The sequence below is a fragment of the Ascaphus truei genome, chromosome 3, assembly GCF_040206685.1.
Source record: "Ascaphus truei isolate aAscTru1 chromosome 3, aAscTru1.hap1, whole genome shotgun sequence".
Taxonomy (NCBI): domain Eukaryota; kingdom Metazoa; phylum Chordata; class Amphibia; order Anura; family Ascaphidae; genus Ascaphus; species Ascaphus truei.
Window position 1 is genome coordinate 366775973 of NC_134485.1, and position 15727 is coordinate 366791699.

The 15727-nt window shown below is 39.0% G+C and overlaps 1 protein-coding gene across 1 annotated transcript; it reads right to left on the reverse strand.

Moving 5' to 3' along the window:
* Nucleotides 1–1106: 1106 nt before the first annotated feature.
* Nucleotides 1107–15463, reverse strand: LOC142490770 (uncharacterized). The gene is made up of 4 exons (XM_075593188.1): nt 14740–15463; nt 14126–14368; nt 2522–2599; nt 1107–2158 (listed from the first exon to the last, which is right to left on the reverse strand). Exons 1-4 carry the CDS (start codon nt 15461–15463, stop codon nt 1107–1109), a joined length of 2097 nt encoding a protein of 698 aa, XP_075449303.1.
* Between the last annotated feature and the right edge of the window lie 264 nt (nt 15464–15727).

Here is a 15727-nt window from a genome sequence, read left to right on the forward strand (position 1 = left end):
ATGAGTTTAAATACGTGCGTATATATATATATATATATATATATATATATATATATATATATATATATATATATATATATATATAAATATATCTCTTATAAAAATATATATATATTTATATATAATATTTTTTTTTTTTTTATATTGCAGGAGTACACACAACATTGATGGCATTAAGTATACCTTGTATGAAACCTATTTAAATGGTGAGAAACATGATTGAATGAAGTAATAAACATTTGTTTAAGCACAATACTGTTAGAGTCTCATACTTAGGATATTTCTCAAACATTAGGCCTGTATTATTAAAATAGTGTTTTCACAAGGAAGAATGAAGTGTATTAGTTTGTGTATACCAGTTTATATAGTACTATATATATATATATATATATATATATATATATACATATATATATACACATATATACACACATATATACATATATATATACACATATATACATATATATATACACATATATACATATATATATACACATATATACATATATATATACACATATATACATATATATATACACATATACATATATATATATACACACTCACACACTCACACTCACACTCACTCAGTGTGTGTGTGTGTGTGTGTGTGTGTGTGTGTGTATATATATTATTATACATTCTGAGATGTTATAGAAACGAACACACAACTGATTAAAGGACAAAATTACAATGGCCAAGCAAGGCAAAGGTAAGTAATAATTTACACATAATCCTGCTGTACACGTACAAGAAAGATGTTTGCACTTACTTAGGTGTTTTAATAATTGCATGTGACTAATATGCATATGCAATTCTTACATCAATTAACACACCCAAATGCAATGTTTTGCTGCAAAGTCAATGGCAGCTTCTCTAAACTTAGCAACTGGCTCCTGGTGGACCATTACTGAACAGACGATTACAACATAAATATTTATAACACAATTAATTATGAGTGTTAACATTTCCAAAACTTCACGTGTACAAGAACATAGTTGAAAGTTTGGAAACAACACAGTCTTCAGCATACATACAATAGTAATTAGATAATCTGAAGTCAACAAAACAAGGCCAAAGACATATTTTCTGAATTATAACATTTATTTTTTTTGTTCCTTTTGCGAGCGAGTAACAGGCCTGCTTGTTGTCTCTTGAATTTTCCTTTTTCTTTTGCCACCAACTTTAGGCACAACAGAGCCACTTTGAGTGGCCTCTGGCACTTCACGGGCAGGGCTTGTGGCCAGTGACTGTTCACCTACGGGGCTTGTGGCCAGTGACTCACCTACAGGGCTTGTGGCCAGTGACTCACCTACAGGGCTTTTGGGCAGTGATTCACCTACAGGGCTTTTGGGCAGCGATTCACCTACAGGGCTTTTGGGCAGCGATTCACCTACAGGGCTTTTGGGCAGCGACTCACCTACAGGGCTTTTGGGCAGCGATTCACCTACAGGGCTTTTGGGCAGCGACTCACCTACAGGGCTTTTGGGTAGTGACTGTTCACGGACAGGGCTTGTGCCCAGTGACACATGTGAGCAAGTTGGTAGACACTGCACAAGTGATGGTTGGTCTGTTTCATGTGTGTCTTGTTTTGTTTTTGTCGCCTCCTTTGTAGGTGTCTGCTGCTGAATTTGTACAGATGGCAGCGGTAGGATGTCATCAGGAACCTGCACAGCAATGTCTGCTACTTGACCGGTAACATTTGGGCCTGGTGAATGAATATCAGATGAATGTGGTGAAAACTGACCTGCATGAACAGATCCTGGCTGGGAGGTGTTGAATTGTGGTACATTAGTCATTCTCCAGTAATTAGCTTGTGTTTGCTGAACAACTAATGCTTCGAATGAGGTGTTGATTTTTTGCAACTGTTTAGGCACTTCAATGAAGACTCTGTGGAGATGTGCCAATTGTGATACTGTTTCTTCCTGCAGTCCAATCATCCTTTCCAGCACTGTCATCATGTCTGAATGGCGACGATTTTCTGCGTCCACTATTTTTCCCTCTGAAGCTACAATTGCATCGTATGTGGAAGTTGATGGACGATTTGGCGGTACAACAGTTTCTATTGGCACCTCTTCATGGTCACATGATTGTATTTCAGTCTCTTCTGTGGCGTCATCCTCATCATACTCATCATCCTCATCACCATGATGTTCTAAAAAGAAATGTACACATTATTAAATGGCATGTTAATGTATGCTGTGTTACTATGTAATTGTACTGTGTCCTAAGTAACACCTAACATGTTAGCATACGTTTTATAACCTCATTAAAAACTACCTTGACTTACGAATAATGTTTGGACTCAGTATGAAATATGAATGAATGAAAAGTTGCTCTAAACTCAGAAGTCCTACATGATAATTAACATCACTAACACAATACATGTTGCCTTACACTTAATTTTCACTGACACTAAGTAATCCTATTTAAAGAAGATGTGCAAAACAAATAATGCACATGACAACATAACATATAGAAGAGCACATATTATATGGCCAGCAAATGATACACTCACCTTCTAGTAGTGTTGAGCTGGCTGACCCAGGTGAAGACACTTGTTCCATCTCAGGTGACACATGTCCTCCAGGGGCAACTATATATAACAATAACATAAGTTTTACATTTACATGTGTAAATATTGAACAAACACTTATTGTATGTTCTGTATTTATGATTAACTAACAACATCAGTTCCTTAACCGAAAATGTGTGTGAAAGTGAACATAAATAGTTGTAATAACACTGTACATGCCTGTGTACTTAGAATTTTTGAGTTCCCTAACATACAACATACTATGTTTCTGCAGTAATGCGTGAGGATAAATAGATTAAATGAGTACATAAAAATCATATGTTGTGTAGTGATATCAGTATCATAATGTACATAACTATCATGAGATGACCATTCACAATGGTTATCATGAAGGTGGTCATATTGCAAAAAGTGTTGTTTTTGGTAGAGGATATGTGTGGTACATTAATCGAAGATGTGGCACACCTGAATGTGGCTGTGACTCAACAAGACAACACATGCAGTGTGTGATAATGTGTCTTTCATAGTAGTTCAACTATAGATATGAGTGAACTAATGTGTGACGTACGCTTTGATAAGTAATGAGTTGTTGGGGCATTTAGTAGCTAGAGTTAAGCTTTCAAATGAGTGTGATTAACTTCAGTTGTGCTATTCAGGTTGTAAGAAAGGTATTCCCTTCCCCAAAAAGCCTAATCAGCCACACCTTTCAATGACTTGAAACAGGTGCAAATGGTGTGAACTAAGTTGACCGTGAAATGAGGCTGTAATTAGTGTGTGTGCTGAACCCCACCCCCTCTGTTGAAGTGTATGCTGTGATGAGATATTAATTGCAGCTGCTTTAACACAATGGTAGATGAGCTAAGTAGTCATCTGCAGTGTTTAAGTTATGAAAACAATGACATAACATATGATACGTGTGCCTCATTATGCTGTCTGTATATGACATAAAGCAAAAATGGACCTTTTCATAAGCAACTATAGATGTGTTAGTGCCAGTGATGTTTGTAGGCCGTTACATGCAATTTCTTTGATGCATGCTTAAAATAGGCAGTAATGTCATGTTTGTCGGAGTAAAATCAATAAAATACACAATAATATGATACATATTTCTGTTCTGTACCTGTAGCTACTAATAATTTCTCATGAACATGTGTTACACATGTGTACTACCCTGTTGTTCCCCATCTTCGCCCACCATCAATTGCTTCCACTGCAGCTATGCATTTTGGGAATTCACATGTAAATGAGCACGCAATGGCACGTGCTATATTAGTTACTGCTTTTAGTAGGACTACTACATATATGTCTATTTTGAGATATATATATACAGAATCAGACATATACATATATAGATGCAGGTATGCTTATATTGTGAAGACAGTATAAAAAGCAGTGTAAATATGCAAAATAACTGTAAGCAACGACACGCCTAGTACAGTAATATTTATCACCTGCTGGAAATTGTGACGGATAAATTCCAATGTCACGGTCACCAGCCAAGCCTTCCACGACGACGGTAAGTAATTTTGGCCGAAGCAGCTCCTCCAATGGAGTCAATATGAGACGTTGTGGTGTGGGCCCACCTCCAGTGCCAGTAGCATGCACGCGTTGGTCTTGTATTTTCTTTTTCAATTTGGACCTAATATCATCAAATCTTTTCCGACAATGATACTTGTCCCTGACACTATTCCCACAGGCATTGACACCAATGACTATTGTGTCCCACATTTCTTTTTTGCTTGCTGCACTTGTCCGCCCTTGAAAAACATATAAAAGATATGAGGTAAATTAATAATAATATAAGCACCAGTTTCCTACACTGCTAGCTGTTCCAAGAGATAGCAAACATGCTGTTTTATGTGTAATATGTGCAGCACATGAGCATTCACTACTAAACCTATACATGTAAGCAAGGTTGCATTCATATTGTATGCAGTTCTGGCAAATTGACCGCCTGTGTTTATTTGTCCTTGTAAGGCATGATAAAAAGCTGTGTTTCCACACTAATGAACATAGAAAGATATTGTGTACCCATATTTGCATATGAACAAAACTCAGATGACCTAGGATCACATGTATTTGAATAATAAATGTAAAGTTACACTTACCTACTAAATGTCCATAGAGACTGTCATAGTGCTCCAGAATGCCAGTGACAAGAGCCCTATTTTCCTGGTCATTGAAGCGAGGATTACGTGGCTTCTCCACACGTTTTTTCCGAGCAGGTTTAGGGTCAGAGCTTGGCTGGTGCTGACTGGACTCTCCTTCTTCCAATGGAAGAGCCTCCAAAAGCTGGCCACCAGCAAGCACGCCACCACCAGACACCCCATCAGCAACTGCGCCACCAGCAGCACTCCCAGCACCAGCACTCCCACTCCTAGCACCAGCACTCCCACTCCTAGCACCAGCACTCCCACTCCTAGCACCAGCACTCACACTCCTAGCACCAGCACTCACACTCCTAGCACCAGCACTCCCAGCACCAGCACTCCCACTCACAGCAACAGCACTCCCACTCCCAACAACAGCACTCCCACTCCCAACAACAGCACTCCCACTCCCAGCAACACCACTCGCAGCACCAGCACTCCCACTCCCAACAACAGCACTCCCACTCCCAGCAACACCACTCGCAGCACCAGCACTCCCACTCCCAACAACAGCACTCCCACTCCCAGCAACACCACTCGGTGCACCAGCAACATCACTCCCCTGAACAGAACGTTCACTCCGACGCGTACTCGCACGAGTAGCACTCCCACTCCCACCAGCATCACTCTTCCCACGCTTTGCGGGCATACTTCCAGCACTCACAAAAAACAGACAAGAAATGTACAGGCAATCACACGACCCACTTCCACATATAAAACAAGACAAAGATGTAAACAAAACAACAAAGGACAAAGCTCACCCAATACACAACAAGTCTCTCAGTCAATATGCAAATCTTCAATCGTCCAGCTCTGTGCGTCTCTCTCTCTCTCACTCCCAACAACACAGAGAATGATTAGCAGTACACGTTGCCTTTAAATATGGCGCGCAATCAAAAACATGCTTGTTTCGCCTGATTCAGCAAGATTTGTGATTGTGCAACCTAACAGCACCCCGCCACGCACGCCGATACACCTGTGTGTGATCGGCTCATCATCGTGAGAGTGGGCGGATTTGTTTTCTGGTTGATTTTGAATGTATTCGGCACTTACTGCATACGGAGAGGGAAAAACGCCAATAACATGACTAATCGATAAGCTTGCCGATTTCACATAATCGTCGCTTACTGCATGAGGCCCTAAAAGTGTGTGTGGATACTATGTGGTCCCTATTGGTGTATAGGGATGGAAAAACAAGGAGTATTGGTATGTGTAAGAGACAGCTGTGTGTGCATACATATAGCACAGTATGTACAGACATGGTCTTTAGCGCTCATGGGAAGAGAGTTCACTTGTGTCAGTAATGACTCATAAAATTTCGATCTCTGTTTAGGCCACCGTTACTTTATTAACATGGGGAGAGATTATGTTCAGAGAGAGGAAGAGGGGAGCAGAGCATTCATAAGGAGAACAGTTTTTACTGAAAAAAAGGTTAAGATAGTGACCATCTGTGTGGGTGCTGACTGAAGTTCAATTGAGTATACCTATATCATTCTTGAACAAGGTGGGGAAAGTATAAAAGCAGAGGCATGAGTTGAAAATATAGGTGAAGGCCAAAAAAGAGGTTAGAGAGAGAAAACAGGAAGCTCAATGTAAAGTAAAGTAATCAATATGGCAATTGAAGTGCCCAGGGACAGTGGGAGTGAAGTTGAAAGATGGACAAAAAGCAAGTATAAAAAGTCAAAGAGAAAGGTATAAGATGAGGAAAAAGAGGTAGGTGGCCAGTCACAGTCACCTGGACAGTAGAACAGTAAGAACAGGTAGGTTAGAGAGGTTGGTTTCATGGACAAAGTGAGTAGGGAGTGGGAGTCCAGGACAGGAGAAAGTTAACAGTGCCCAGGATTGGGAGTGATATCTCCAAAGCAAGAAGGAGAAGCACCATGCACAGTGTACTGTACTACTGTACAGTAAGTTCTTTTCATAAATAGTGTACAATATGCAGTGCATGCGTTAAGATGGCACTGAGATCAAGTGAGGGTCAGAAAGAGGTAATGCAGGAGGTATAGCCCTGTTATTAGTACTGTTAGTACTACACTGTTGCGCTATATATTTCTGCTGTATATTGGTGCATTTATGGAGTTATAATTTAATGCAGGAAGGATAGTGCTTCTTGATGGTCCTAGATCTCAATTAAATTCACGTTACTTCGGCAGTTAGACCTCAAATTTATATTTAAGATAGACCATAAGTTGAATAATTTTTAACAGAATTGTACTATGTAAGTATTAAATAGTTTCTAATGATCCACTCTCAATTATTCTGCTGTTTTTATATCAGTTTGTGATAAAATTTGGTGGCTGGTGATGTAATTTAGCACTGAGGTTGTGGAGCCTCATCTTAGTGCAGCTATCCTGTTAAGCAGCCATTTTATTAATAACATTTCTACCGCACTATAGCTAAACCTTAAAAATACCAATAGCTGTGTACATGGTTGTGTGAGTGTCACTCACCATTATCAGTGCCGTGGTCCACCACCACCAGTACAGCGGAGATGTAAATTAGCACAACTACTTCCAGCAGAGGTGGTACAGGTCAGGGTGTAGCATTGGCAGCTTGGCATCTGCACAGTGCCTGGCTTTTTCAACTTTGAATTGTTCATTTCCTGCCACTGCTATCACTAACACAATGATATCATCCATCATCTTTGTCATCATTATGTTATTGACAAAACCCCAAACTCTAAATAGCCCATACATATTTTTAAATTATTATATGGACCACCTAGTGTGGTAGGGGTCTAAAAACACAATATAGCAGCATCCAACGTGCTGTGCTATCCATGCAGTGTTGCACCTGTCCTAACATCCCTGTCAGAATTTACAATTGACAAATTGACACCTGGTCCGTGGCAATGCAGGTCTACTAGCCACCAATTCCATAGCATCTATATTGGCAATGACCCAGTGATTGACTTCTTGTGTTGTTTATGCATGTCCTAATTTTAACCACAGTTACTGTAACATCTCTCAGTAATGCACAGGTGTGAGGGACGGCGCCCAGGAAATATTTTTTATTTTTTTTGATCAGCAAATTATTATTATTATTATTATTATTCATGGGCTCTTTTGTGTATATATGAAGATTTGCATCTCTTGAAATGCTGACCTGCTATGGAACTTTTGGATAATCCCGGGGAGCGGCTTACATGAGTCACAGCATCTAATTACTACCTGGTTTTAATAAATGCTATTGGAGCTAGAATTACAGTGGATGGAGAGCTGCTGGCCCCACACGATGAGGGATAATTATCTCCTTTCTAGCCTGTAGTTACTTACGTGTTCTTACACTCTGTAATATGAGGATTCATGAACCACCAAACCATCATCCGCATCATTATTTTATTGCCAAAAAAAGCAATTTTGGCATCATATATTAGTCCTATTTGAATGTTGGACATCTAATAGTAGTGGTGTTTGAAACAAGCCAGCCCATTAAGTGCCTTTCTGTGCTGTGCCAGGCAAGCAATGCTACACTTGTCCCTATCATCTGTCAGAATTGACAATTCTCATTTGTCAGCCACCCACCAATTACATAATGTCCTTGTAAAAAGACAGCCAGTGTCTGCATCAGTTAAGGCATATGCATGTACTGTACAGTTTTGACAAAAAAAGGCCCATATAGCTCGATTCCTGATGTTTTATTTAAAAAAATTACATAATGTGATAGAGTGGTTACTACTGTAACTCATACTCTCCCTCCCAGTCCCAGGGCACTAGAGGATGGGTATAGTATGTGGCATGGGATAACAGTTTAAACTACTGTATGTGCAGCAGTGAAATTAGGAAACATACAGCATGAATGACACACATGCCTTGTCAAGTACACGTATTCTATTTAATTAATAGTCGTGTTTTCTAGCTCATTGTAGGAATGTTGATAGCATGTATTCGATAGTTTACAGTAAAAAATATGCCCACTGTAGACAAAGTTAATTTTTTTTATTTAAAAAATAAATCTTTTAATTATAATGAATAATAAAGCAACATATGCAACAAATTAGTTCTCTAGAAAACCACAGAGCAGGTACAAAACAATTAAACTGCATGGGTAACAGAGTCCGAAATCAGTCTCAATCACAGCCTCTCAATAGATTATTTTTTTGAAATAATGTCTCATCATGATAATTACAATGAGGAAAAGCTCCGGTGTTGAATAGATCATCATTTAAGGCACTTACAGTATATTGACAAGTTGTATGATACATTTTATGTAAAGTTGTAGTAGCACTATCAGCATATAGAATATCTCCCTGCCGGGTACCTCAGGTGTGCTCCTTTTTCAACACAGTCATGTCTCCCTAATTTATTTGGAGAGGATTTATTTGGGGTTTGAGGGGGTATACTGTATTTACGACTTGAGACACTACTAAATTGAAAGTCTCATCCTCTCTCCTCGGATTAATCAGAGTGCAGATTTTTAAAAATCCAGCAACAGATTCAATCTGAAATTTGCATTTGGATGCTTAAAAATCCGCCCGGATAGTATTCATTGACAGATTTGCAGAATCCGCTCCACTTTTTTAGTGCCCAATCTGCAGATGGATTTTGGTGGGCAGGACAGATTTGGTCTAAACAATCTGCAGCATTCCGGGGAACGGATGAGGGCTAGTTCGCTCATTTCTACCCAAGACATACTTGAAAACAAGAAGTAACTCAGTGTATTATTTCCTTGTAAAACATTTTTATAAACAACAACAAATACCTGGGATTAATAGTCTGGTGAACACCACAACACCATTAGCAGAAGCCACTTATATACAATCATATGAACAGCATACATTTTTAGTGTTTCTACTGATGCAGCGGCCATTATTGGAATACTTCATGTGTCATGTACATCGGAATCCCGATTAGAAACCGCGGGATGAATTCCAGCCTTCCCGCACTAAGATGCGAGCGCGGCGAGTGCAAAAAAACGAATTTTAGTGTTCTGGCTTTTAAAAACATGAAATTGTCACAGTAGCACAGAACTGTACACATTACAATTCATCCATTTTATTGAAAACGAATAAACAGAATCCATGAAATTCAAACAAAACATCCGCGATAAGCGCGGGTGCCTGGGGCGATTGGCCACGTTCATGCTGCGTGGGGAACAGCAGAGAACTCAAAATCAGAACCGTGATGTGTTCGAATAACGGCCGCTGCATCAGTATACACATCCACAACACAGCATTAGAAAGAACCAAGGTCCAGATACTGCACTTGTGAACCCTTTTACTGCATCTACAGTACCAATCCTGCTTTTCTAATAGGGTTGCTAATAGACTGAGGTTTAATTACATACCCAATATAAAGAAAAAAAATGGTGATGTAGAATAGCGCTAATGGAGATAAATAAATAAGACCCTAATATGAGGGTGGCCCTAGTGGCAAGCTAGGCAGCCTGATGACAATCTGATGGTACAATCAGAACACAAGAGTAAAACAAAGAGGGATACTGGCGCCTAATAAGTCCAATTAGGTGGATTCCTGGATATCCAGTGGTGATAGTTCAAATTCCAGAATGATCAGCAACCTGTTGATCTTGTGATGACCAGATGCAACCTCATTCATAGGGAGTGGAACATTTCGTTTCATGTTCCACTCCCTATGAATGAGGTTGCATCTGGTCATCACAAGATCAACAGGTTGCTGATCATTCTGGAATTTGAACTATCACCACTAGATATCCAGGAATCCACCTAATTGGACTTATTAGGCGCCGGTATCCCTCTTTATTTTACATACCCAATTTACTATCCCTCCCATTATATTATTCTTAATATCTGAGTGAGATGGGATATGTACCACTCTGTACATATGCCATTTGTAGGAGCTTATAGACTATTGATCATTAATTTTGTAACAGACTGTAATATAACAGTGTGCAATTCTATTCCTGCGCTATTCTTTTTTCCTTATGCCATTTTTTTGTCCATCTATGTTCATAGCGTTTACACATTAGTAACATGACATAATAATATAACATATAATGAGAATAATCACTTCAGACATAAAAGTAACATTAAGAAAAAGAGTCCCTGTCCCGAAAAGCTTACAATCTAAGTGGTAAATAGGAGGAACGTACAGAGACAGTAGGAGGGTGTTCTGGTAAGTGGCCACAGTAAGTGTAGGAGTTGCATAGTATCAGCCATGGAGCTACCCCTATGCTTTTTTTTAAAGGGGATAGAGAGGGTGCTAATTGAATATTGATGGGAAGGGCGAGATATTTTAAGCAGGAGAGGGCTTTAGATACAAAAGGAGTAGACAGAAAACAAGAGTCAGGATGGTGTATAGGTGAGAAATTAGGGCTGAGATGTAAGGAGGGACAGAAGAGTGTTTAGCCTTAAAAGTGAGGAGGAGAATGTTGTGTGAAATACAGAATTCAATAGGAAGCAAGGCGAGGGATTCAGCAGGAGAGACACTGAGACTGATTAAGGAGAGAGTACAGTGATTCTAGCAGCAGCATTTAGGATAGATTCAAGGGCAGACAGATGAGAGACAGGAAAGCTGGACAGTAGAAGGTTACAATAGTCGATATGGGAGAGAATGAGGGCCTGTGTTAGTGTTTTAGTGGTAGAGCAACAGAGGAAAGATCGTATCTTTGCAATATTACAGAGGAAAGGACAAAAAGCTTGTGAATGTGAAAAAGGAGTCAAATGTGACACCAAGACAGCGTGCTTGTGATACTTGGTGTCATTAGCAGAGAGATTGATGGAGGAGGAGGTGTTAGCAAACAGGACACTGGAAGTATGATGGGAGAGGTAAGATTAAATTCAGGATAGGGCTCTGTCTTGGATACAAAGAGTATGGAGAATGTGGAGAAGAGGGTGGTCCACAGTATCAAAGGCTGCAGAGAGGTCAAGCAATATGAGCAGAGTGTAATGATTTTTGTCTTTGGCAGCATGGAGGTCATTAGTTATTTTAGGGAGAGCTGTTTTGGTGTTGTGAGCAGTGCAGAAACCAGACTGCAGAAGATCTAGGAGAGAATGGATCAATGATCACCGTTTGCAGCCATTCGCTGATGTTTGGTAATGTTGCAGCTGCTCTATTGTTTCTTCTACTCACCAACCCTCTCATCCCTTGTACCCAATGTCAATTTACCCTGCCTATAGATTGTAAGCTCCTTCCAACACATTAAAGGTCTGTCCTACCTCTTCTAATACAATTTTAATCCTGTCTGTAAATGTTATTTATGCCCATAATCATATCTCTGACATTCGATGAAATATTTGTAAAATGAATGTGTATAACTTTTGTTCATTTAATGCAACCTTTTATTATTATAACTTTTTTCCTTCCTGTCTCTTGTGTAACTAAATAATTGTATTTAATTGTAGTTGCTCCAAAACTAACTGTAATTTTTTGTGATGCTCCATTACAGTGAGTGAAGGCCTCTATTTACTTAACAAATTGATGATGGTGATGGATGATGATGGATGATGATGGATGATGATGATAATGCTAGATTTCCATTCAGTTACACACTAATGTTAATACCCCTCTCACTGTATTATTCTTAACAAACATCTGAGTCATACAGTAGTCTTCTCCCACACTTATAATGCAGTCTATAGTTTCAAGCATAAATTAACAACAGTTGGGAGGTGAAGGCATATTTATTGCCGACGCCTAACAACTAGAGGCTCATTAAGGAATGCACTCCTTGGCAATTAAAACTTAACATTTATTAACAAAATACATAAAATAGCTTCTTAACATATAGTGAATATAATTTTCTATATATAATGTACTTATGCGGGAAGGAATGGAGAGATGGTAGATGGCCACAGTGTATAATAGAATATGCTATGCCTAAATACAATGGCAATAGCAACTGACACCAATTGGCCTTAATTGGGAAATGAGTTACCCTGCTGTCAAAGCTCAAAAACGCCTTCCCTATATGAGTGTATTGTGCGTCATGTGGTGCAGCATACCAATCAAACCAACCTAAATAGCCCAAAACAGTGTACTGCTGGTAGATGTATTGTTTAAGCTAATAGATTGTTATTATCACTGTATGTGCAAATCAATAACAGGTTGGTGGTATGTGGATTAATTCTGCGCCCAATGACATACAACAAACACTAAACACAGATAATAAATCAGGAGGCTAGTAATTATAAAAAAACAGAAATTAGCTGATACTAAACACTCTGCTTAATTGACTAAAGCAGTAAATTAATACTGTGGTCTATGGACATGCCGTCCAAATATAATCAGCACCGTGAGTACATGACCCCTGCAAGATAGCTGCACACAGAGTACACTTGTTAAATCACAAATCAATTCATAGGTGACTAAGTGGATCTGTATATCAGATACTAACAGGCTGGCTGAACTGATGATGAAAGTCAGTAAAAGCGCTAATATGTGCAATTAAGTAGATAACAGCCACAGAACATACTGACACAATGAGTCACAGTGCAGAGACAGGCTGAAACCGAAACCACAGAGTGGAGAGAGGCTGCTAAGCCTGGATACGATCGCCGTTAAAATTGAGCAACAGCAGAGAACAAGGATACAAAGTAACGATACTACCAGTCTCTCACAGTTCCCTCACGCTGACGTCACCACGCCAAAAACGCCCTACGCGTTTCCCTCCTTGACGGAGATTCTTCAGGGGCGAGTGATAACCAGCTGATGTCGGAAGCCTGTTTATATAGCGTCACAGGTTGCCATAGCAACCATCGGGCCAATAGAATGCTCACGCACCGCTTCTACCGATCAGAGGGGTACTGCATGTTAGAACAGCTGATATTAAAGAAGTACACACTAAATTGAAACAATAAAATGGAGTGAAATGAAGGTTACAAAGTCACCAGCTTGCAGGATTGATGCTCATGCATGTAGGCTTGCAAAAAGCTGGCATAATAATGCCAAACTTGCAAATGCTGAGTAGTTACTCTGTGATATGGGGCAATTTACAATCCTAACAGGTTAAGGGATTTTCACACGTACTAGATGATATGCACATAAAACTGTAATTATTCCATAATAAAAGGCTGTTGTTGCTTGCTTGCCAGTAAATAGAAGGGTCAGATAATAAATAACCAACATGAAGTTGGTATTGTGAGACATGCAATGGGTAATAAGACACACTAACAGCACCCCTAATGGTCAAATAAATTGGGTATATGTGAAACCCTCATTTAACCCATGTGGATTTAATGTTCTTAATTTATATATTCACTCTGCCTCGCGTTTTAATAATCTCTTATTTATATCCCCACCTCGGATGTTATTTTTAATATGATCAATGCCTGTAAAAGATAGGCATTTAATGTCTCCCTGATGGACATTATTAACATGGCGGGCCACTGGAATATCTAATTTGTTATGGACAGAATTTATGTGTTCAAGTATTCGTTTTTTGAATTCCCTGATAGTTTTGCCAACATATCTGAGGCCACAATCACAACTGATCAAATATATTACATCTATGGTTTTACAGCTGATGTAGTGTCTAATATCAAATGTTACAGAGTTGTCATAAGACTTGAAAAACTTTACAGGATTGACATACTGACATGCCTTGCAGTTCTTACACTTGTGCATGCCCTTTGGTGGAGGTGTTAGCCAAGTTGAAATAATAGGGCGTTTAAAATGGCTATGTACATGGCCATCCTTCAAATTTGTAGATCTTCTACTTGTGATGCTTGGTGTGCTTTTTATGATTTTACTCAAGTCATCATCTGATTGCAAAATATGCCAGTATTTGGAGAAGATCTTTTTAATCTCATGCCACCTGTAATTGTAAATTCAATGCACCGGACTTGCATATTTGATGGTTTAATATTTGGACCCAGTAATTGTGCTCTATCACTATCTCTAGCGCGATGATATGCATTTTTCAATGTAGCCATAGAGTATCCCCTATTTAAAAACCTTTCTTTGAGGTCTTGGGCCTGTAGATGGAATTCTTTAAACGTAGAACAATTACGACGTAGTCATAAATATTGGCCAATGGGGATACTGTGGACTAAAGATGGAGGATGGTGACTCGTGGATGCCAATAAACTATTGGTAGCCGTCTTTTTCCTAAAGATTGTGGTCTGCACATTACCATCATCGTCCTTACTTATTTTCAAGTCCAGAAATGTTATTTCAGTTGCATTGTACTCCGAAGTTAGTTTTAAGTTCAAGTCATTAACATTCAATAGAGACACAAATTCAACCAATACTTTAGCCGGACCATGCCAAATCAGTAGTATGTCGTCTATGAATTGAATCCATAGCTCAATATATTGTGTATATTGTGCGAATCTGTCACTGAACACATATTTGTCTTCCCACCAGCCCAGGTACAGATTTGCATATGTTGGTGCACAGGACGTGCCCATAGCTGTCCCCTGGATCTGGTGGTGAAGTGTTCTGTCAAATAGAAAGAAGTTGTGACATAAAACAAATTGCAGAAGGTCTATCATGAACTTATTGTGTTCTTTGTAACAAGAACCCCTTGTAGAGAGAAAATAACTACATGCTTTGACACCATTGGAATGAATTATGCTGGAATAAAGAGATTCCACATCAAGTGTGACAAACAGGGTTTGACTATCACAATTAATACCATCTAATCTCAGTAAGGTATCTTTTGTGTCCTTGATATGAGATGGTAAATTAGTTACAAAAGGACGCATGATTTTATCCAAGTAAACACTACAGTGTTCAGTGAGATTGTTGTTGCCAGAGACAATAGGTCTTCCTGGTGGTCTCTTTTGATCTTTTGTGAATCTTAGGCAAGATATAAAATGTTGCCACTGTAGGTGTCTTGGGTAGCAGATAGTCATGCTCATTTTTATCAATAATGTTATTGGCAAGGGCACTGTTCAAGATAGTTTGAAGTTCTTTTATGAACTTTATTGTTGGATTTGAGTCCAGTATCTTATAAGTTGTTTTGTCTTTTAGGATGTGTTTGCATTCCTTTACATAGAATTCAGTGTCCATGACCACAACATTACCACCCTTATCTGAGGGCTTAATTGTGATATCTTGATGTGTCATTAATTCCCTGAGTGCCAAATTTTCTTTTTTACTGATGTTATACCGCATGT

Excerpts from the sequence above, each read along its gene's own strand:
- LOC142490770 (XM_075593188.1), bottom strand. The coding sequence starts at position 15,463 with ATGACTATCTGCTACCCAAGACACCTACAGTGGCAACATTTTATATCT. Across the intron at positions 2,600-14,125 it reads TATTAGACACTACATCAGCT|TTGCCCCTGGAGGACATGTG; the intron begins GTAAAACCATAG and ends TGTTATATATAG. Across the intron at positions 2,159-2,521 it reads CAGCTCAACACTACTAGAAG|AACATCATGGTGATGAGGAT; the intron begins GTGAGTGTATCA and ends ATTTCTTTTTAG.